The 23,112-nt window shown below is 37.2% G+C and overlaps 1 protein-coding gene across 2 annotated transcripts in view; it reads left to right on the top strand.

Annotated features, from left to right (window-relative positions):
- Rcd1 (Reduction in Cnn dots 1) overlaps positions 1-22,773 on the top strand; it is a 70,273-nt gene extending 47,500 nt beyond the window's left edge. For both annotated transcript variants that reach the window (XM_069846632.1, XM_069846631.1), the window contains exons 13-14: positions 3,109-3,574; positions 21,103-22,773. In XM_069846632.1, the coding sequence (XP_069702733.1) occupies positions 3,109-3,574; positions 21,103-22,073 (1,437 nt within the window). In that variant the 3' untranslated portion in view covers positions 22,074-22,773. The remainder of the gene's footprint in view (positions 1-3,108; positions 3,575-21,102) is intronic.
- Positions 22,774-23,112: the final 339 nt, after the last annotated feature.

The following is a 23,112-nucleotide window of genomic DNA, read 5'->3' as shown; positions in this document are numbered from 1 at the left end:
ATAGGAGGTTAACCACAGTAATCTCTAACCGGCCATATTCGAGCGGTTAAAGGAGATAACCAGTGATTAGTAGAGCAAATAAAGCAAAATGGCGGCCAGAGCCACAGATGTTTATTTCGAAGATGATTATTATTATAATACAGTACTTGAATTACTTGATAGAGCGTGAGCATGAAGGTAGTGGAAAGAGAGAATTTTTAGGAGGAATTAAGTGACAGAAAATTTCAGCAGGGATTTCGTTTATCAAAATCTACAAATGGATCACTTGAAATAACACAAAAAGTCATATTTCTCCTATGGTTCGGCTGCTTATGTTACGATTCTATGTAACTGTTATTTTCTGTATTTTAAGAGGCAATACTCTAATATCTCTTTCTCTATGTCACTGGCTGAACAAAGAGAGGTTATGGATGGATCTTAGGATAATGAACAGTTCCCTCGTGTAAATGAGGTCCTTGATTGTATACACATTCCTATTAATCTTCTGCGTCCTTTTCCTTTTTAGATATTCCATCTGTTTATATAATATATTTAAATTCTAGTAATTACGTCTAGCGATACTTCAACCACACAATGGGGTATAATCATTTTTGCATTCAATTTTCTATTTTGTACGATTTTAACCTAACAGCAAGGAAATGCAACTCGCAAGTATAACAGCACCAAAAGGCAAACAAATGCAAAGCGAAAATGTAGGACACGTTCATTTCGATGTAGAACGGAGTGAGTGCAGTCATTTTTAGACGTTGACTATTATCTTTGCAGCGGTATGGATGCTTTCCTTTAGTCATTTTGTAGAAACAGTACACCATCATAGACTTTACTCTGGTTAAATGAGGTGTCAGATAGCCATGTTTAAGTAATCGGTGATTATGCACACAAATTACATTTTAACTACTGTTACTGTTTAACCGTCGTTTCATAATCTACGATTACTGCGTTTTTAACCGATGTTGATACACTTCGCCACTAATGTAGTTTCCATGTATGATCGTTCACCTTTGTGTCGGCATGTGGACGTGAGGTCAGCAGTCAGCTGGTCAGTCTTGGCCCTTCATGGGCTGTAGCACCATGGATTTACTTTACTTTTAGTTTCCATGTAGTCTACCACAAGGCCACTCTTAACCAGAATTAGCAGGTATAGAGGAGTCTATATTGAAGGGGTGGTTGGACTGATCCATTACATGGGGTGTACTACGTTAAAATGGTAATATTTGTGTAGAAAAACGATTAAAGTATCATACAAAATAATGGGTATTAATTGACAAAATATGTAAAGAAAGTATCAAAGGAAATGAACATTATTTTACATTAATAGTGGGGATTTATGGCCAAAATTAAATGAAAACCCCTAAAAAATGACTGAATAAAACAAAAGATGTTCTTATGAGTTGAAACAGGCAAAAAATGCAAAAAAATGCCCTAAAAAATATGTCTTAAAACACTCAGTTTATCACATAACATATAAATACTAAAGCAGCTATGTTTCTGGGTTACTATAAAAAAGATGCAATTTCATCAAAATCCTAGCCCTAATTTTGATAATAAATGATTGAAAGAATTTTAGTTTTGTCCCTTAAACGTGCAGAAATTTGATCTGAAGAAATGTAACATTTCGTCCTCCAAAGGAATTTTACAATATTATGAAGTTCTAATTACATTATACATTTTCTTTCATTTGCAAAAGCTACAAACATTCACCCACAGAGCAAATACGTAAGTTTTGTATAGATGGCGATTTCTCAGAGCTGTGATTATCGAACTATACCTAGGTAGTCACAGTCGGAATCAGTGCCAAACCTATCACAGGCAAATCTTCTGTTCAATAGTGACAGATTTAGTATTAGTATTTAGTATTTATTTATTTAACCTGGTAGAGATAAGATAGTCAGGCCTTCTCTGCCCCTCTACCAGGGGATTACAACTATAATATGAAGAATAAAATTACAATTAATATTAAATTTACAATTACAATTGCAATAAAAATTAAAGTACGACAAGATTACCTGATTAATGAAAGCTAGACATTTTATCATAGAAGTTAAGAACAAAGAATATTTTTGTATTTACTGAATTACAAATTAAACCTGGAATAACAAAATTCTATAGTGATGAAATTACCATATATTGAGATATTTTGTGATAGATTAAGAGAACTATTTACAAGAAGTCATGTCTGAACGAGTCTCAATTACTGACGTGCCTAGTAAGTTTGCGTTTGAATTAAATTTTATTTCGACAGTCCCTGATGCTAGCAGGTAACGAATTCCAGAGTCTTGGCAGGGCTATTGTGAAAGAGGATGAGTATGAGGAGGTGCAATGGGATGGTATTGTTAGTATTGTTTCATGGCAAGAGCGTGTGTTCAGATTGTGGTGGGAAGAAATGTAAGTGAAGCGAGACGACAGGTACGAAGGAATAGAAGAGTTCAAGATTTCGAAGAGAAGGAGAAGTGAATGTAAATTTCTTTTCTTATCTAGTTTAAGCCAACCTATTGCTTCCAGGGATGGGGTAATATGATCATATTTACGAACATTGCTTACAAAACGTACACACAAATTATGAGCACGTTGAAGTTTCGTTTCGTTGTCGCTGGAAAGGTCAGTCAGTAAAATGTCAGCATAGTCGAAATAGGGAAATACAAGCGTCTGCACAAGGGACTTTTTTAAGCAGGAGGGGAGATGAACATTTATCCTTTTTAGCACATGGATAATAGAATATACTTTTCTGCAGGTTTCTGTGATTTGTATGTCCCTGTTGAGATTATTATCCATGTGAATGCTAAGATTTTTTACCAAAGAACTGAAAGGGATATGCACATACTTTAACTGGGGATTTACTGAAGTCAGGTCATGGACTAAGTGAGAAATTTAGCTTATCTTATAGCTGATGCATCACTTAAAGCCCTGCAGAATTCTGAGTGTAGCAGATGTGGGGATAGGGATTACAATAGTCCATTTCAGGCAAATCATTATCTGTAACATTGTGTTGAGAAACCTGTAAATAAAACCTGTCTAGTGCAAAGGGCACTAGACATAAATTCGGTCTTTATTCTGGTGAGCCAGAATTTACCAACTTGAAGATTAATATTGTTTGGTTTGGTGTTGCAGGTGAACAGTGCTTCGGGGGGCATCACCGTGAACATCGGCTCACTGGCCAGCCTTGCCCCGATCGGCCCTATCCGTCTAACCCCATCCTCCACCACAGTTGCTGCCACTCCCACCACGTCGGTGGTTTCTGCCACTGACCGAGCAGCATCCCTCACAATCCATGGCACCCTGGTGTCATCTGGTGGCACCTCTGACACGTCAACGGTGACCGCGTCCACATCGGCAAACAGGACCGTGGTGACATCGGCACCAACTTCGTCCGCCAGCAGGGGAGCAGTTTTACAGCTGCAAGGGAAGCAGTTGCTGGGGGGGCGCCCTGTGGGGAGGGCCTCTAGCGGAGGCACCTTGACTGCGTTGTCATCACTGCTGCAGGGGGGATCAGGTACCAGGATCGTGACCTCCGCGTCCAGCATCCTGCTCGCTCCGTCAGGCCTGGCCACATCTGCTGACTCTCACCAACTCAAAGGTAATGTGAAACAGCGAGTATTGAGAAGTCAGGGCTGTCGAGCTAGAAGTCGTTTGTAGTACTGAAAAGTTGGCAGTACTGTGTAATCATTGTATCAATTTTATATGAAAAAAAATGCGAAATAAAAGTACAAAATACACAAGAGATATAAAAACACTGAAAATGAACACGTCAAAGAGGAAGGCAGAAAATAGGAAAGACTGGAGAATGCTGGATTTGCAGTGAAAGACCTGCTCTTGCGCAGAACACTATATGATGATGATATGATGAATGAACACGTAAGATCATATGTATACAGGGTGTTAGGGGTTTGAGTGCACAAATTTTAACAGGAGGTTCTTTGTTTGAAATAGAATACTTCTAATGAAATATTTTTCTACAACGTATAGTTCAACCGATGTTTTCATACTTACTTACTTACTGGCTTTTAAGGAACCCGGAGATTCATTGCCGCCCTCACATAAGCCCGCCATCGGTTCCTATCCTGAGCAAGATTAATCCATTCTCTATCATCATATCCCACCTCCCTCAAATCCATTTTAATATTATCTTCCCATCTACGTCTCGGCCTCCCCAAAGGTCTTTTTCACTCCGGCCTCCCAACTAACACTCTATATGCATTTCTGGATTCGCTCATATATGCTACATGCCCTGCCCATCTCAAACATCTGGATTTAATGTTCCTAATTATGTCAGATGAAGAATACAATGCGTGCAGTTCTGTGTTGTGTAACTTTCTCCATTCTCCTGTAACTTCATCCCTTTCAGCCCCAAATATTTTCCTAAGCACCTTATTCTCAAACACCCTTTACCTGTGTTCCTCTCTCAAAGTGAGAGTCCAAGTTTCCCCAACCATAGAGAACAACCGGTAATATAACTGTTTTATAAATTCTAACTTTCAGATTTTTTGACAGCAGACTGGATGATAAAAGCTTCTCAACCGAATAATAACAGGCATTTCCCATATTTATTCTGCGTTTAATTTCCTCCCAAGTATCATTTATATTTGTTACTGTTGCTCCCAGGTATTTGAACTTCTCCACCTCTTCAAAAGATAAATTTCCAGTTTTTATATTTCCATTTCGTACAATATTCTCGTCGCGAGAGATAATCAAATACCTTGTCTTTTCGGGATTTACTTCCAAACCTATCTCTTTACTTGCTTCCAGTAAAATTCCCGTATCTTCCCTAATCGTTTGTGGATTTTCTCCTAACATATTCACGTCATCCGCATAGATGTTTTCATATCTCTTTAAAATTTCAAGCTTTATAATGAATGTCGAGATAGATATTAAAAAGATGAACAAGTGTCTTTGTATTTTTTGCATACAGTGAACCGTTTATTCACAATTTAATGCCATGTACAATACTAATGGTTTAGTTACACAGAACGTACAGATAATAAAATTTGAGTGTTAATAATAATGAGAAGTGTGCTTCAAGAAGAAATTTGCATAAAAGTAGCTGTTACATATAAAATACGCAACGAGAAATGTTTCATTGCAGAAGAACTACAGTAATGTGTAATTATATATAATATACAGTATTTTAGATCTGACTTTTTCGAAAGGGGTGAGGGGCAAATAAGATGGGATTATGGATAACCCACTTGAAAGATTGGCACCTCTGTTGGTGTCCTGTGGACGAAGAGAGAGAATTGTTTCAACCGCCATACTGCCAATAGAACAGTCATATAGAACAGCATGATCACTGAAATGATTCGTGCAGAAGCCCAGTGCTCTTTTCCAGATGTGAAAAACCATGTGTTTCCCCTGAACCCATTTTGTGACACATTTAGACATAGTGGAGAGCAGGAGAGTTTATGACTTTTTTACCAAGAAATCAGCATTAGTTAACAACAGCAACATTCAACGCCGCCATTTGTACTAGTGTTCAGTTGTCTTTGGTCGTATCTAACATAACAAGTTAGTTACTCCTGTATAAGGAACAGTGTTGCAGTTTTCTTTGTCCAGTTATATTACGACTTTTGAAGTATAACTCATCCCACAAAAGAAATCAGATCTTGAGTGATATTACGCTTGACAGTGGGACCTGTAAGTAGTTTTAAGTAATTCCGAAAGGTCTAATATATTGAATTTTAAAACTCAGATATTCAAAATCTTCACAACCCAGTCACTTACCATTAAAATCTCACAAAATATTGTACTCTCATTGAAATACTTTAGACAAAATTTAGGCGTTTTTAAAACTATACTAATTTATGTAATATGTTTATAGACCAAAATTGCAAAGTGAATGAGATATTTTGCAGTTGGCAAGACTGACTCACTGACAACATTGTTTTTATCGTTATTAGAAGTTACCTTTGTAATTGACTGCAAATTATTATTAACAAAAAATCACAACCAAACAATTCTACAAGACTGTAGGCTACAGAAGTACCTTTTATAGTCCACCAGTTGGACAGCTCTGCCCAAAAATATTACATTTATGCAGTCTTAGATTAATGCAACAAAAGGTAATGTATAATAAAACGAACGCTTTGTAGTTTTTTTACTCATAAATGTTTTCATAGAAATAGTTTTATGTACCTGTGTTTCTTTCCACCTGCACTAATCAAAAAGAGAGAGATGACCACCATGGATTGCCCATGGAAATAAATTGCAAGCTAGTCTTTTACTTTGTGTGTGTGTAGTAATTTAGCAAATAAATTGTGAGTTGATTTTGTGTATATAAGTGTACATTAATTCCCAGAATGAATGTAGTCATTGAAACTCTCGGTATTTGAAGGTGAGTTTTTGTGTGTGTATGTATGTATTATTTGAAACATAGGCTTCGTAAAACTCTGTAGTGTATAAAAAGTTTTATATTTTTTTTTAACTCGACACACACTCGAAGGGAAGAGAAGGCCTGATGGCCTTATCTCTACCAGGTTAAATAAATATATATACTACTATACTACATTTTTGACTTAGTTTATGTTTGTATGTTTGTGTACTTGTAAGTGTTATGTGAGAGAGACTTTTAGAACTGACTTCCAAGTTAGAATGTTTCTTTTTATACATGTACGAATTTATTGGAATACAGTTGAACTCTTTTTTTTTTTTAACGTTTTTTAAATTTTTAGTAAGGAAAAAGTGTAAACAAGAAGAAATAACAAAAACAATAAACTTTGTTTATATATAAATAATTTGTTTGTTTTTTGTCTTAACCCTGAATTCTAATTTAAATTCTTGCCTTACAATTGATAATTTTATAATTTGCGGTAAATTATAATTATTAAAAAATTGTAAAGAAGCTAAAATTAAGAGAAGAAAAATTTTAAAAGCTGTCCCATGGGACAGAATATAAAAATTAACAATATAGCATTTTGTCCGTAATTTTGTATAGATAAAAGCTATTGAAAAATTATATCAGTATACAAGAACAACTGACTTTGAATATGTTGTGCATAAAACATTTTCAGTCTTATTTGATTGAATTAGAATGTTTGTATGACATTAATGTTTTGATTGAAGTGGTCAGTTATTTGAACATAAAGTAATTTCCATCTTTTTTTGTATTTCTGAATTAATTAATCTTAGTATAAACCGTGTGTTAACATTTGCATACTGCAAAGTAAAATAAAATACCTCTGTATTATGTTAGAAACTGATAGAATGTTCATTTAAATGGGAGATAATATAATGAACAATTATAAATTAAGTCACACTAACGAAGTGTTAAATATTGGAGTATGAATGTAGTATGCACTGACCAATCTTCATTTCTTAAGTCAACCAAAACAATTTTATTGGCTTCATTAACAATGCAGTTGTTTCAAGATGAAAGCACGAAATTTCGTTGAGTATTATTTATGCTACAGTTTCATCACATTTAATGTAACTTAAACTCTAGAAGCTTTATTAATTAATAGTATTGTCATTTAATTCATAATAGTAAAATTATTTTAATCTAATGCCACCAGGTTGTCTTTTCAACATTTCTGGTCTTCTCTCCTGGCCGTGGCTTAGTTGTAACCCACTTCTGAGGTTGGGGCACCTGGAAGGCGGAGTTTCATTACCCCGATGATGTGATAGGATGATTATGATAATGTGGTGCCAGGAGAGGTCTTAAATCTAAACTTAACCTAAATTCCAGGCCATGGACGAACACAGGAATAATCCCCTTTAAGGAAAAATTCCTGTGCTCTAGCCGAGAATCGAACCCCAGGACCTCATGAACTATAGCCAGAAGCTCTGACCACTAGACCATGAGGCTTGTCAATAGTAAAATTATAAATGCTGATATTTGAAGTAATTAATGTATTTGAGTCCTGCGCCGTGGTGTCGCGGTCTAAGGCATCCTGCCCAGGACTTGCATTATGGAATGCGTGCTGGTTCGAGTCCTCATGGGGGAAGAAATTTTCTCATGAAATTTCGGCCAGCGTATGGGACCGGTGCCCACCCAGCATCGTGATGCACTTGGGGAGCTACGATAGGTAGCGAAATCAGGTTGTGAATGCCAGCTATAACGGCTGGGGGGATCATCGTGCTAACCACACGATACCGCCATTCTGGTTGGATGATCGTCCACCTCTGCTTCGGCATGTGGGCGTGAGGCCAGCAGCCGGCTGGTCGGTCTAGGCCCTTCACGAGCTGTAGCGCCACAGATTATTATAATATATTTGAAGGAAATTCTTGAGATGTAGCAACAGAATTTGTCTTGTGCTGAGATAAATATTGGAGGAGGGGGAAGGGAGAGAGAATGAGGGAGTTTGTTTATTGATTAGTCCCTCTCAGATGCTGCTCCAGTCACAAGGGGCGTTAACATATGACTACTAATGATGCGTTAGCATTTTTAATTGACACGCCCATATCAACTCGACATGGAGTTCGAAACAACGTTGCCATATCTCGAATTTATTGATGCAAGTTGAAATAAATATATAGATAATGGTAAATTGTTTATACAGATGGATCTCAAAATCCTAATAATGGGACATCAGGAGCAGGGTATTATATTCCAAAATATCTCGAATTTATTGACGCAAGTTGAAATAAATATATAGATAATAGTAAATTGTTTATACAGATGGATCTCAAAATCCTAATAATGGGACATCAGGAGCAGGGTATTATATTCCAAAATATCTCGAATTTATTGACGCAAGTTGAAATAAATATATAGATAATGGTAAATTGTTTATACAGATAGATCTCTAAATCCTAATAATGGGACGTCAGGAGCAGGGTATTATATTCCAAAATATCAAGAAAGTTATTTCCTACCATGTTCATCCTCCTCCAGTCTTGCTAGCTATTGATGCTGCTCTTCAGTGTGTTACTCAAATTTCTGAAAAATCTATTTGCATACTTACCGACTCCAAGGGGGCTATATTTAATATAATTAAATAGGTACCAAACCTATATGCACATAGGATTATTCCAATTCAGAAACAACTAAGTAAACTAAAAGAACTCCAAAAGGAAATAACATTTCAATGGATACCTAGTCATTGTGGTATACCTGGAAACGAGAAAGTCGATAATATTGCAAAACAGGCAACATATTTGCAACCAAGACCTCTTCAAGTGATATCTCTGTCCAGTGCTTTTGCTTCAGTAAAGTCTCATTTTACAAACCTATGGATCAACAATTGGCTCTCTTCTGACAAAGGAAAAATTTTACAGTCTGTACAAAAGAAACCAAATGACCTGGAAATGTACAAAAACTTGCCCGGACATGTTCAAACATTTTTAACAAGAGCCAGAACAGATCACATTGTCACTCAATTGTACCTACACCGATTTCACATTTCTGATAATCCTACTTGTCTGTGGTGTAATAATCATGATGAAGATCTGGAACACATTCTTCTATACTGTCCATCCATAAACCCCAAAAGAAGTAAATTAAAATCATCAGTACCAGTTGCAGAAGACACAGCCCTGCAGTATATATTGACTACACCCCAACTCTGGCTACTAGCAACAGGCATCTATAATGAACACCGATCAAAATACCCCTCATTTCTCATGAAAAACAACAACTGAATAGACTACAGTGGTCTATAGTGGACTTTATGTTGTCAGCAAACAGCTGGATACATTAAGAAGACTGATTGATTGATAATGGTAAATTGTAACTAGGAACGAACTTTAAGTGGAAATGTGACAACAGTGCTTGACATTGCAAGTATTGATGCATGCAAGAAAGATACATCATAACACAAGGGCTTCTGACTGAGTATTAAATGAACGTGCTGACTATATCTGCAAGCTGTAGCACATACACTGTACTGTTATGGTTAAAAGGAAGCTACTGCCACTATTAATACTGCTAGAAATGAAAACATTTCACTCACCAGTGATGCTACCAAACTGTACAGCAGCCATTTTCAACAGGTGTGCTGCGAGAAAATGAAAACAGTAAAAGTTGTCATAGCAAAAATTTAAAAACTAAACGTGAAAAGATTAGTAAAAGAAAAAGTGAGTTCACAAGAATCAACTTTCAGCAAATGCGGCACAAGTCAACTTTCGATAAATACGGTGTTGTGTGTGAGCGGCAAAGAAGACAATGACTGATGCACAGCCCCCTCTATTCGTCACCAGCTGATGATGGGGAGTGCTTGGACATGATGATGGAATGGAGAAATGTTGAAGGAATAATGTAGAAGTCTAACATGGAGAAACAGGAGAACTTCAGACATAAACCTCTATTGAAACCTTGTCCACCACAAGCTTTGGACCAACGTCAAAAATATATCGTATTTTACATTTTTTAATGAGGCTGCAAAAGGGTATCTGTCGGATACAGGGGGGAGAGCCATTAATCCTTCCCATTGAAGGCTTTAAGGAACCAACCTGGACAAATACCCAATGTCCCATCCCTACCTTCCCGTGGCGCAGCTGTTAATTTTACAAGCTGAACTAAAGGGAGGGGCTACTCATCAATTAGCACTGGTCAGCTTGATGAGTTAATGTCTGAATTTAGTATAATTTTCCTCTATTCAATACCTAATTCCCTCTTTACCCTTTCCTATCCAGTCCTCTGACTGAACTCTTACTTTCTTCGACCCCGACGGCATTAGAGCATTCGAGACCTAGGGGTTCATTTCTCTTTCCTTCCTCCTCTTTCTACTTTTCTGTTCCTAGTGCTAACCTGCTATGGCACTAAAATCGTCCTCCAGTGGCTTAAGGAGGGAAAGCTGGTGATCAACAAGATCTCCCAGCTAGGTCCAATGGACCCGTCGACTAACAGCAGATGTGGTCCTCCAGACATTCTGGGGGTTGTGTGTGAATGAAGTAGCCACCAAAACGTTAAAATATGGTGTTCACTTAAATCGGCTACAACTTGCCATTTTCACGTTAATTCCCGATTTACCACGAAAATCATCTGTAGCAGCATTTAGATTGGCAACAGGCCATGATTGTTTGGCCAAACACCTGCATAGAATTGGAATATATCAGTCCCCTAACTGCCCATTGTGTAACTCAAACCAAGAAATGGATTCGGAACACCTCAAAATCTGTGCTTCATTGGCTGACCATGATAATATCTTTGAAAAATATTGGAGTGCAAGAGGTCAAATGACTTTATTGTCAAACGCCTGGCATTAGAAAACAACATTTTTTAATGAAAAATCCCCCCTAGTTAGGAACTAGTTCAGATTATGTGTGTTACGAGGTTTTAAATTACAATTTTAGTTTGCCACATATTGAAAAAGGTTGAAAACGATGCTGTACAGTAATGCATTATTATTGGCAGGCACTACACTTCTCTCAGTGATGAATCATGAGAATCACACTTCCCTACTCACAAGAGTGCTGTTTCCACCCATAACTTTCTATAACAACGATTGTGTATGTGACTTGTGTGAATGTGTGTATGATTTAAGAATGAAGTCATTCTTCTTGCTTTCAAATATGTAATAGTAGTAGCAGTAGTAGTAGTATTAATAATAATAATAATAATAATAATAATAATAATAATTTACTGCCCATAACAAGTTCGAAATTAGCAACAGCTGCTTTACTTGGTAATTCAGGAATTAACTTTCGTTCATCATCTTGGTCAGTACTGCTTACTGAAAAAGAATATATTATTATACCTGATTCTCCTTGACATGATGCAGTAGCGAAATTTCGAATGGTAATTAGCCGTGACTGTTAGCACATGTTTAAAATTGGAATTTTTGGTTCACCAAAATGCATCCTGTGTAACCTAGAAGACTGATAAATCAAGAACATTTACGAAAATGTCCAGCTTTGGCACCAGATCTTCTGGGTTCGGACTGTAAATTACAGTATACTGGGAAGCTAAAAGGTGAATGGAAAACTTCCAAGTGCCTGGGCAATAGATACTACTACTACTACTACTACTACTACTACTACTACTACTACTACTGCTACTGCTACTGCTACTGCTACTACTACTGCTGCTGCTGCTACTACTGCTACTGCTACTACTACTACTGCTGCTGCTACTACTACCACCACTACTACTACTACTGTTGCTACTACTACCACCACTACTACTACTGCTGCTGCTGCTATTACTACTGCTACTACTACTACTACTACTACTACTACTACTACTACTACTACTTCTACTGCTACTCCTACTGCTGCTACTGCTACTCCTACTGCTACTACTACTGCTGCTCCTACTGCTACTGCTACTACTACTGCTACTCCTACTACTAGTACTGCTGCTACTACTACTACTACTACTACTACTACTACTGCTGCTGCTATTACTACTGCTACTACTACTACTACTGCTGCTACTGCCACTGCTACTACTACTGCTACTACTACTGCTGCTACTCCTACTACTAGTACTGCTACTGCTTTCATTCATCATACCAATAATGTGTTTGATTGGTTTATACAAAAGGTGTTATATTTTTAATTTTGCTGATTATCTTACTCTACCAAGATGTCAGCCTTCTTATTGCTGTCTGTCTTCCAGTGGTGTATTTTTACTTCTTCTTTTAACTTTTTCAGGCATGTTTTCTATTTCTCTATTTTGGGATAGGTTCCTTTTGACAGAATTTGACTGTCCATTTTGATATTGAGTATTGAACAATTCTGATTTTGTTCTATTTTGAATTTCAGAATATTAGGAGGTAGAATATTTGCACAAGTATTCATTTAAATTGCTGTATTGAGTACTTATAGTGTGCTTTGCATTGGTGTGGGTGTTTTAGTAGCTTGTCTGCTTTTGTGAGCCTTCGTATGAGCTAATCAAAAATTGGCAATGGATGTTGCTGAATGATTAAAATGTTATTAGATTTCCTGCATTTTGAAGGTAAGTGGTCACAAAACCTCCCTTACAGAAGGTAAGTCACGATCTGCAATTGTAGGTCCACAACAAATAATAGGGCTTGAAGTGTAGATACCAAAACATTTAGGTTAGAGTGAAGATAGTCAGCTGTTGTCCTTAGCATTAACGGTTTTACCAGCAAATAGGGATTATAAAGAATGGACACTGAGCAAAATTTCCTGTGTTTTGTGTCTCTGTGCACCAGCGTAAAGTTCCACTTTCAAGCGCTAGAGGTTAGTGTAAACGAGCATACGCTAAGATAATAATTGAGAACAGAGTTAAGACACAGGATCCAAACATCGCCTATCTTATTGCATAACCCAGTAACCCTTTGCTTCAAATAAATTCAAGTTAACGGCTTTTCCTTATTTCTCAGTGACAAACTAGTTGTAATAGTAATATTTTATATTTCTGATATAATAAATTATATTATAAAATAATATAATACATTATAAAATTAAGTATCGAATTCGTTTAATATTTGTATATAATATAATATAGGTATATGGTTTTACTTCTCGTAAGAGTTTTGTTTTTCCATTTTCAGCGCTATCAAATCATTACATATTTTAATTGTTGTTGGGATCAACGTCTCAACTCTCATTGTAAAGGAACTCTAGAGTCTACACATTACAGTTAATGACGGATTTATTATTTTATGGATCCAATTTATTTTATTTGAGTACATAATGTACCTAGATGTATTAATCATGTGTTATATTTCCGCTGTGTCGACTGCTAGCTGGTGTGATGTCAGCGCCAACTCTAGGGAGAAAGCAGAATCTGACGCTCTAGCTGGCTTGAAGGTCATTGAAATTAGTCCGGCTACATCAAAGGTACCGACACGAAGTGTCCGTTCTTTATAATCCCTATTCGCTGGTTTTACTTTACGGGTCCCCCCCCCCCCCATCCCTTAATTGCAGGGCCCATAACTAGATGTTGTGAGTGTTTGGAAGTGAAGTGAGTTGCAGCCATAGGTGACGCTACCATTTTATTACCCATAGTTCAATACAAAGCGTCACAAAGATTATATACAAAATGAAAGGTATTAATACATAAGATCAAAGATATTAATACATAAAGTCAACGATATTAATACAATGTTCAATCTTCCACATCCTCCCCACCCTGGTCGACCTCAAGGGGGATGACCAGCTGCATGGGGCATACGATTTGGTGTCCAGCTGGTGTGAGCAGCATCAGCGTCCTTACGTTCCATCTCGTCCTGGTCGCAGTTCCTCGATAACAGCCTTTTCCCACATGTGGTGGCGACGGACGTCTTCCTGGAGCAGGACTAAGTCTCCTACTTGTAGTTTTACTCCCTTCCCTGTAGTCTGCCGGACATGGTGATAGTTTCTCAGCTCTAGAAGGTATTCCTTTCTCCATCTTTTCAAAAAGTCTCCTCTAGCTTGTTATAGGAGTCGGAATTCCCTTTTTAAGCTTCCATGAAGAAGTGGTTCAGGTCCGATAGGGATGTTGGTTGATTGTCGTCCGTTATGCAGGAAATTAGTGGGTGTCAAGGTAGCTGAGTCTTCATTTTGTAACAAAGGACGTGAATTTATGGCTGCTTCTACACTAGCCAGAATGGTGTTCAGGGTTTCTTGATTTACTTGTCTGCGTCCTAATACTTTTCTAATGCAGCGCTTAACTGTGCTAACCATATGTTCCCACCGTGTGTCACTTCCAATGTTGCTGTTCTTCTTCCCATGGTTTCGGCACCAAAAAATAGTGCGAGTGTTTGGAAGTGAAGTGAGTTGCGGCCGTAGGTGACGCTTACTTACTTACTTACTTACTTACTTACTTACTTACAAATGGCTTTTAAGGAACCCGAAGGTTCATTGCCGCCCTCACATAAGCCCGCCAGCGGTCCCTATCCTGTGCAAGATTAATCCAGTCTCTATCATCATACCCCACCTCCCTCAAATCCATTTTAATATTATCCTCCCATCTACGTCTCGGCCTCCCTAAAGGTCTTTTTCCCTCTGGTCTCCCAACTAACACTCTATATGCATTTCTGGATTCGCCCATACGTGCTACATGCCCTGCCCATCTCAAACGTCTGGATTTAATGTTCCTAATTATGTCAGGTGAAGAATACAATGTGTGCAGTTCTGTGTTGTGTAACTTCCTCTATTGTCCTCTAACTTCATCCCGCTTAGCCCCAAATATTTTCCTAAGCACCTTATTCTCAAAAACCCTTAACCTATGTCCCTCTCTCAGAGTGAGAGTCCAAGTTTCACAGCCATACAGAAGAACCGGTAATATAACTGTTTTATAAATTCTAACTTTCAGATTTTTGGACAGCAGACTGGATGATAAGAGCTTCTCAACCGAATAATAACAGGCATTTCCCATATTTATTCTGTGTTTAATTTCCTCCTGAGTATCATTTATATTTGTTACTGTTGCTCCAAGATATTTGAATTTTTCCACCTCTTCAAAGGATAAATCTCCAATTTTTATATTTCCATTTTGTACAATATTCTGGTCACGAGACATAGGTGACGCTACCATTTTACTACCCATAGTTCAATACAAAGCGTCGCAAAGATCATATACAAAATCAGAGATGTTAATACATACGGTCAAATATATTAATACATAAAGTTAACGATATTAATACAATGTTCAATCTTCCACAGATGTTACTTACGCCAACTCTACAAGTGTGCTTATTGTGCTTACCCCTCCTGTTCTGTGAGAAACAGCCCTATCACCGAAAGTCCTCCCCTCATTGAGACTCCTCTATATATATATATATATATATATATATATATATATATATATATATATATATACAACCTCGCACACTGTTTCTTTATCCAATTTGTTGAGCTCTGAAGATGACCACAACACATCGGTCGAAACGTCAGCCACCAACACCAAGACAATGCAGTAGAAGCCCCAAAGTTTATCCAGAAACCTGAATGGAATTAATTTGTATCATCTCGTACAGTGCGGCGACTTATGACGGGAATTGGATTTACTTCCACTCTGGAATGAATCCCATCCGAGCTTTGTCGTTCTTATTAGATACACAAAAGATGCCTTTCTTGGAAATAACGAAACCACGTTGTTTGCAGGCTCCTCTGATCTTCAAGTAACTGTACTTGGCATCAGAAAGAATTGTTATGTAGCCCTCCGAAAAAGGCTCGTTTTTTTTTGGATAATGCTACTGTGATACACCGTGCACTATGATTGTGAAATCACTCACTACTGGTCTGTCACATCTCGCCATAATTCAGCTGTCTGTGTGATTTCTGACGCACATGATGTCATTCAAATTCGTTATCAAAGATCGGAAACAATGCTGTAGACTAGGATCTTTTACCTATTCCTTCAAGAATTTTTTTTTTCTTAATGTTTATTTTCAATATCAAGTTTTCTGAAATTTTTTATTAAGAAAAAAAATATTTTCTGAAGGAATAGGTAAAAGATCCTAGACTACGTTGTTGATGTAGGTTTTAAAACATTCCAGTAAAAGAATCATGCAGATATTTAATTAATTGTATATTTTATTATGTAAATGCTTTACGGTTGTAAAAAATTACGCAAATGCAGGTAATTATTAGCTATTTTAATATTATGAACAATGTTTTACAAAGTGTAATGTATGTGTATTAACCATGTAAAGTTTTGTTCATTTATGATATGAAGTATAATAAGTTTTTTAATTGGCCACCTATGCTTATCTTTTGTACAGTTATAATTCTTGTTACATGAATTAGTCTATCGCATTAACGTTTTCGATACCTTATTTTGTATCATCATCAGATGCATATGCATAGTAATATTTAAAATTAAAAACTAGCCAATTGGTGTATATGTCGTGGAACTTCCATGGTATGTTTGTGTGCATATTGTACTTATTCACATTGATACTAAAACATTCTAAATCTAAATCTATCTCTAAAATACAATTTCCACTTCCGGTACCAGATGACGTACATTATGCATTTTGTGAGCGAGACCCGTATTCCAGTATAATCCACGCAGCCACCAAGAACACAACACGTCAAACAACTCGAACATATGCACGGCTTTACTACAACACGGGAATCGACATCGTACCATAATTGTAATTTAAACATGTCAGAAGACTGAGTTTATATACACAACAACTCTACACCAGTGAACTCCATTTTATGCATTTTAAAGTGTGACCAGTCGAACAATAGATAAAGAATTTTTAAGTGAAAGCAATATGCAGTGCAATAAGTGAGACTAGCGGAAATTCATTAAAAACACCGCCCCATTCAGCATTGCAATATATCAAACCACAGAAATGAACTATAGTGATATAACAACAAGTATTGTGACTTTTAAACAAGTGTTTTAAATTGTATTTTAGAGATAGATTTAGATTTATAATGTTTTAGTATCAATGTGAATAAGTACAATATGCACACAAACATACCATGGAAGTTCCACGACATACACACCAATTGGCTAGGTTTTTAATTTTAAATATTACTATGCATATGCATCTGATGATAATACAAAATAAAGTATCGAAAACGTTAATGCGATAGACTAATTCATGTAACAAGAATTATAACTGTACAAAAGATAAGCATAGGTGGCCAATTAAAAAACTTATTATACTTATAAGCTCCTCCTGGCTTGACATAACATCAGGTATACCACAGGGGTCGGTACTCGGACCATTGTTGTTCACAATATATGTCAATGATATTACATCTCTTGTAAGGCATTGTAACTATCACTTGTATGCTGACGACCTTCAATGCTACATCTCTTCCCGCTTAGACCGAGTAAATGACGCTATAGATAAATTGAACGAAGGCATTGACTCGATTGTGACATGGACAAAGAAACTCCGTCTTAAAATCAATCCTGGAAAGACACAAGCAATTATATTAGGACACAAACGGCAAACCGACACTGTAAAACACCTCGACATTTCCCCTGTTAAAGTAAGTACAGTGCATATCCCTTTCAGTTCTTCAGTAAAAAATCTTGGCATTCACATGGATAATAATCTCAACTGGGACATGCAAATCACAGAAACCTGCAGAAAAGTATATTCTATTATCCATGTGCTAAAAAGGATAAATGTTCATCTCCCCTCTTGCTTAAAAAAGTCCCTTGTGCAGACACTTGCATTTCCATATTTCGACTATGCGGACATTTTACTGACTGACCTCTCCAGCGACAACAAAATGAAACTTCAACGTGCTCATAATTTGTGTGTACGTTTTGTAAGCAATGTTCGTAAATATGATCATATTACCCCATCCCTGGAAGCAATAGGTTGGCTTAAACTAGATAAGAAAAGAAATTTACATTCACTTCTCTTTCTCTTCGAAATCTTGAACTCTTCTATTCCTTCGTACCTGTTGTCTCGCTTCACTTACCTTTCTTCCCACCATAATCTGAACACACGCTCTCGTCATGAAACAATACTAACAATACCATCCCATCGCACCTCCTCATACTCATCTTCTTTCACAATAGCCCTGCCAAGACTCTGGAATTCGCTACCTGCTAGCATCAGGGACTGTCGAAATAAAATTGAATTCAAACGAAAACTTACTAGGCACTTGGTCAGTAATTGATTACTTGTAAATAGTTTCTTTAATCTATGACAAAATATTTCAATATTCAGTAATTTCATCACTATACAATTTTGTTATTCTAGATTTAATTTGTAATTCAGTAAATATAAAATATTCTTTGTTTCTCTATGATAAATTATCTAGCTTTCGTACTTTGATTTTATTGTAATTGTAAATTTAATACTAACTGTAATATTATTTGTAATTGTAATTGTAAATTTAATACTAATTGTAATTTTATTGTTGATATTGTAGTTGGAATCTCCTGGTAGATGGGCAGAGAAGGCCTGACGGCCTTATCTCTACCAGGTTAAATAAATAAATACTACTACTACTATACTTCATATCATAGTTGCTTATCGGTAAACAAAACAAAAATGAAATTGAAATTTGTTCGTTTAGCTTTAATAGTAGCTGAGATATAAAAAAAAATGAATTTCACTAAATTTTTGCAGGCCAATGATGTACATCCTCCTTTAAGCAACTTCTGTTTGAAACAATTTTTCATTAGGTGCTTGGGGGGGGGGGGGAAGACATTTCAGTAAGCAAGGTAAATGGGACGTTCTGTATATTGTCCTGGGTTTATACAATTTTTACTAGAAAAAGGATTAAGACACAACATTCACCAAAACAATACAGGTACAAAACAACACAAACCATCATAAACATAGAAACAGCAATACAAAAAACACAAAAGTCAACATCACGAATATATAAGACAAGACATAATAAGAAACATAAACACACAAGAACACAAAACAATAAACACCTTGCAGACAAAACAACAGGAACATAACCTAACTTTCATCAAAGCATATAAAGGAAATTGCACACTAATCCTACACAAATAAGACCTACACAACAAAATAGACATATTTCAAGGAAAACAACATCAAAGAACTCAAAAACGACCCCACCACACAATACCACAACATAGTAAAAAACACAATAAACAAAAACAAACACATAATTCCAAGCAACATGAAACAACTAAAACCAATCAAACCACAAGCACCTAAACTGAACGCACTACCGAAAATACATAAAGAAAACATACCCATCAGACCATTAGTCAATCATCAAAATGCACCAACATAAAATTCGAAAAACAAATAACAATAAAAAACAACGTAGACCTAGTGAATAAAATAAAAAGACAAACATATCCCACACAGTACAACATTAGCAACTTTCGACTTAACTAACCTATACACAAACATACCCATAAAAGATGCACTACAGATACTAGAACAAATGCTCAAAAACAACAACACACCACAAGAACACATTAAAGAAATCGTCCACACCACAGACATCATCACAAAACAAAACTACTTCACATACAATAACAAATATTACACTCAAACCGAAGGCCTACCCATGGGATCACCCATTTCCAGCATACTAGCAGAAATATTCTTACACCACATAGAACAGACATACATACTAAACAAAGACAACAACAAACACGCAGACAACATCATATATTGGCACAGATACGTAGATGACATACTAATACTATAAAAAGGAAACAAAAGACAGATCCCAAACCTGCATCAACACATAAACAAAATACACCCAAAGCTACACTACACATTAGAAATTGAAAACAAATCCATAAATTTTCTAGACATCACAATAACAAAAGTAGACAACAAACACACATTCAAAGTATACAGAAAAACAACAACAACACACATACACAACACATCCAAGCATCTCACACAACACAAACAAGCTGCATTCCGAACAATGGTACACAGACTACTCAACATACCAATCAACCAACAGGATTACAAAGAAGAGCTAAACACAATCAAATACATAGCACAAGAAAATGGGTACAACCCTAACATAATAGACAACATAATATGTAAGACAAAACATAATCACAAAAAACATAAGAATACAAAACAAACACAAGAACATAGAAAATACATCACACTAACATACGAAAACAAAAACACACACAAAATTGCAACCTCATTCAAGAAATTAAATTACAACATCGCATACAGAACAAATAACATTCTACAAAAACATCTCAACACACAAACAAACAAATACAACCACACAGGCGTATACAAACTCAAATGTAACACCTGCAACAACTTCTACATAGGACAGACAGGCAGATCATTTCAAACACGTTACAAAGAACACATCACAGCCATAACAAAATTACAAAACACCTCCACATATGCAGAACACATCACAAATGTTAACCACACCCACAGAGACATCAACACAGATGTGGAAATACTGCACATCCAACCAAAAAGCCAGAAACTAAACACACTAGAACAATATGAAATATACAGACACACGAAAACACACCCAACGAAATTCTCAACACACAACTCAATTTCAGAACATGCACACTCTTTGACTCTACACTATACCACACGAATACACCCTCACAGGAAACAAAACAAGAGGCGCCAAGACCAACAACGACCAGTTCTGAGGATGACCCATAAACATGTAAACAAGGTGCGTTAGAATTTAACACAAGAAAGTCTTATTATACATATTCCGAAGTGATACAGTGTTAAAAGTAGTGTAATCAATATGTACAATTTTTATGTATTACATTTTGGATACTGTGATGCTACATCACTGCTTACAACTGATCAGAACTTTGCCGTATTTATTTTCTGGGTGTGTCTCATGTTTCAGTACTGGGTAGTGAAGAGAACCTGCAGACCCTGGCGTCCAGTGGGGCTCCCGTGGTGACATCAACACGAGTGTTGTCCAGCACGGGGCGCACTCTGGACCTGTCGAAGCTGACAATGCTATCAGGTCCTGGAGCAACCAGTGGGGGGAATGTCGTGATGTTGGCAGAGTCGTCATTGTCCAGTGTCACCACATCGCCCATCACCATCCTGCCTGCAGAACGCTCCCTTACAATGATCCCCAAGCAGGCAGTGGCACAGCAGCACGTCAAGATGACGGGCCCCAAGCTCACGACGTACACAGTGCCGTCTGGACGTCTCAAGCGAACCGACACGATGGCTGCCGCTCCAAAGTCCGCCAAGATCAGCAAGTTGGTCGACTCTCCCTCTGCAAGCACGTTTGGGGAGGACGACGCCTTGACACCTGCTAAGATACTGGAGCTCCCCATCATATTTGCCAAAGATGACGACGATTCTCTGTTCACAGCTAACAAGGCAGAGGCGGAGATTCTTAGCACTCCAATTGTAGTGCCGATAGATGCCGGCTCTGCTGAAGACAACGGCTCTTCTGTCCTCACTGCAGGCGATACTATATCGTTCCCTTTGGAAGACGACTCGACTGAACAAATAAGCACTCTGCTGAAGCCTGCAGTTGCGCCCCCTCAGAATATCGTTCTGATCAAGAGTGGGGGAGCCAGGGAGAAGCCCAAGTCCAGTGGGGGGAGACCCGTGCTGCAGAAGACGCAGCGCATCCTCCACACGATCCAGAAGCACTCGCACACCAGCCAGCCTGCGGGCCTCAAGTACACCAAGATCATCCTGACCAACCGACCACCGTCCCTGAAGGCAGGGCAGGAAACGGAGGGGAGTGGAGAGTTGTCGGCTGTGAGGAACAAGCTGGAGGGTATTGAGCTGGGCGAGGCACCCCAGTGCGATGCTAATGTTGATGTTGACGAATTGGATGTCGAAGTCTGAGTGAATGAAGACTGATAGCAACTCAGCTCTAGTATGAACCTAGATTTTGCCTCATTAATTCCCATCTTTCCCCCAATTGAAGCAATGGATCAATCATCTTCTCCTTTTATTTGCTAACACCATCTTCAGTTCAACATAAAGCTCTGTCTTCTCTCTTTATTTCAGCAAACGAACTGTAAACAGTCTTATTACCTAACACAACTTAGAAATATGTTGGCCAACTTCAAAACTAAATACATCCCAGCATTGTTCTGTTGCAATAGTGTACTCAATGATTTCTGGTCAGTTTTCCTAATCCATTTTTCTTAAAGGCTGGTTCACAATAAACCGGAAATGAGAATCGGAACGAAAACGGTAAAATTGTTAAAATGTGTTAATTTAAATGTGAGCATTCACAATTAACGAAAAGCTTGCTGGAGCCCGGGATCGGGAATGGAGAGTTGGCCAAGTTTCAACTTTGGCGTCCACGTTTCCGATCACAGCCCACTAGATTCATTCTATTGCCATCTAAAAGCTTTTTTGTCGTCGTATATTTTGTAGCAAGAAGACCGTGACATAACCTATGCATTATTTTGTTCTGTGCTGTGCATCATGGAGCAAGTTTTATTTGATGAGATTCTAATATTGAGTGTTGAGGAAAATCCTCACATTTACAATAAGCAGCACGCCTCGTATAAAGATGAGAAAATGAAGGAGAATATGTGGCATCTTTGAACACCGATCGGAAGCAAATCATATTTTATTACTGTATTGGTTGTATTACACACTACAGTTGTGTGCATTTTTGTTCTATTACAAATGTTTCTTCTCTAATTATTTTACGTTATGGTAGACTTAAAATAGGTTGTGATAATAAAGATGCATGGGCATATTTATAGTACCGTACCTAATGAAATGTTTCAGTTGAAATTTCGAAGTTGGTTAACTTGTGTTTATGTTTGCTGCCTTGTACTCATGAGAGAACGTCATTGGTCAATTATACACAAATAACATCAGAATGCATAATATCGACTTTACATATCATTATTGACATGCATAT

The sequence above is a fragment of the Periplaneta americana genome, chromosome 15, assembly GCF_040183065.1.
Source record: "Periplaneta americana isolate PAMFEO1 chromosome 15, P.americana_PAMFEO1_priV1, whole genome shotgun sequence".
NCBI lineage: Eukaryota > Metazoa > Arthropoda > Insecta > Blattodea > Blattidae > Periplaneta > Periplaneta americana.
The sequence above is the reverse complement of the archived record's forward strand: the minus strand, read 5'-3'. Positions and strand labels throughout refer to the sequence as shown.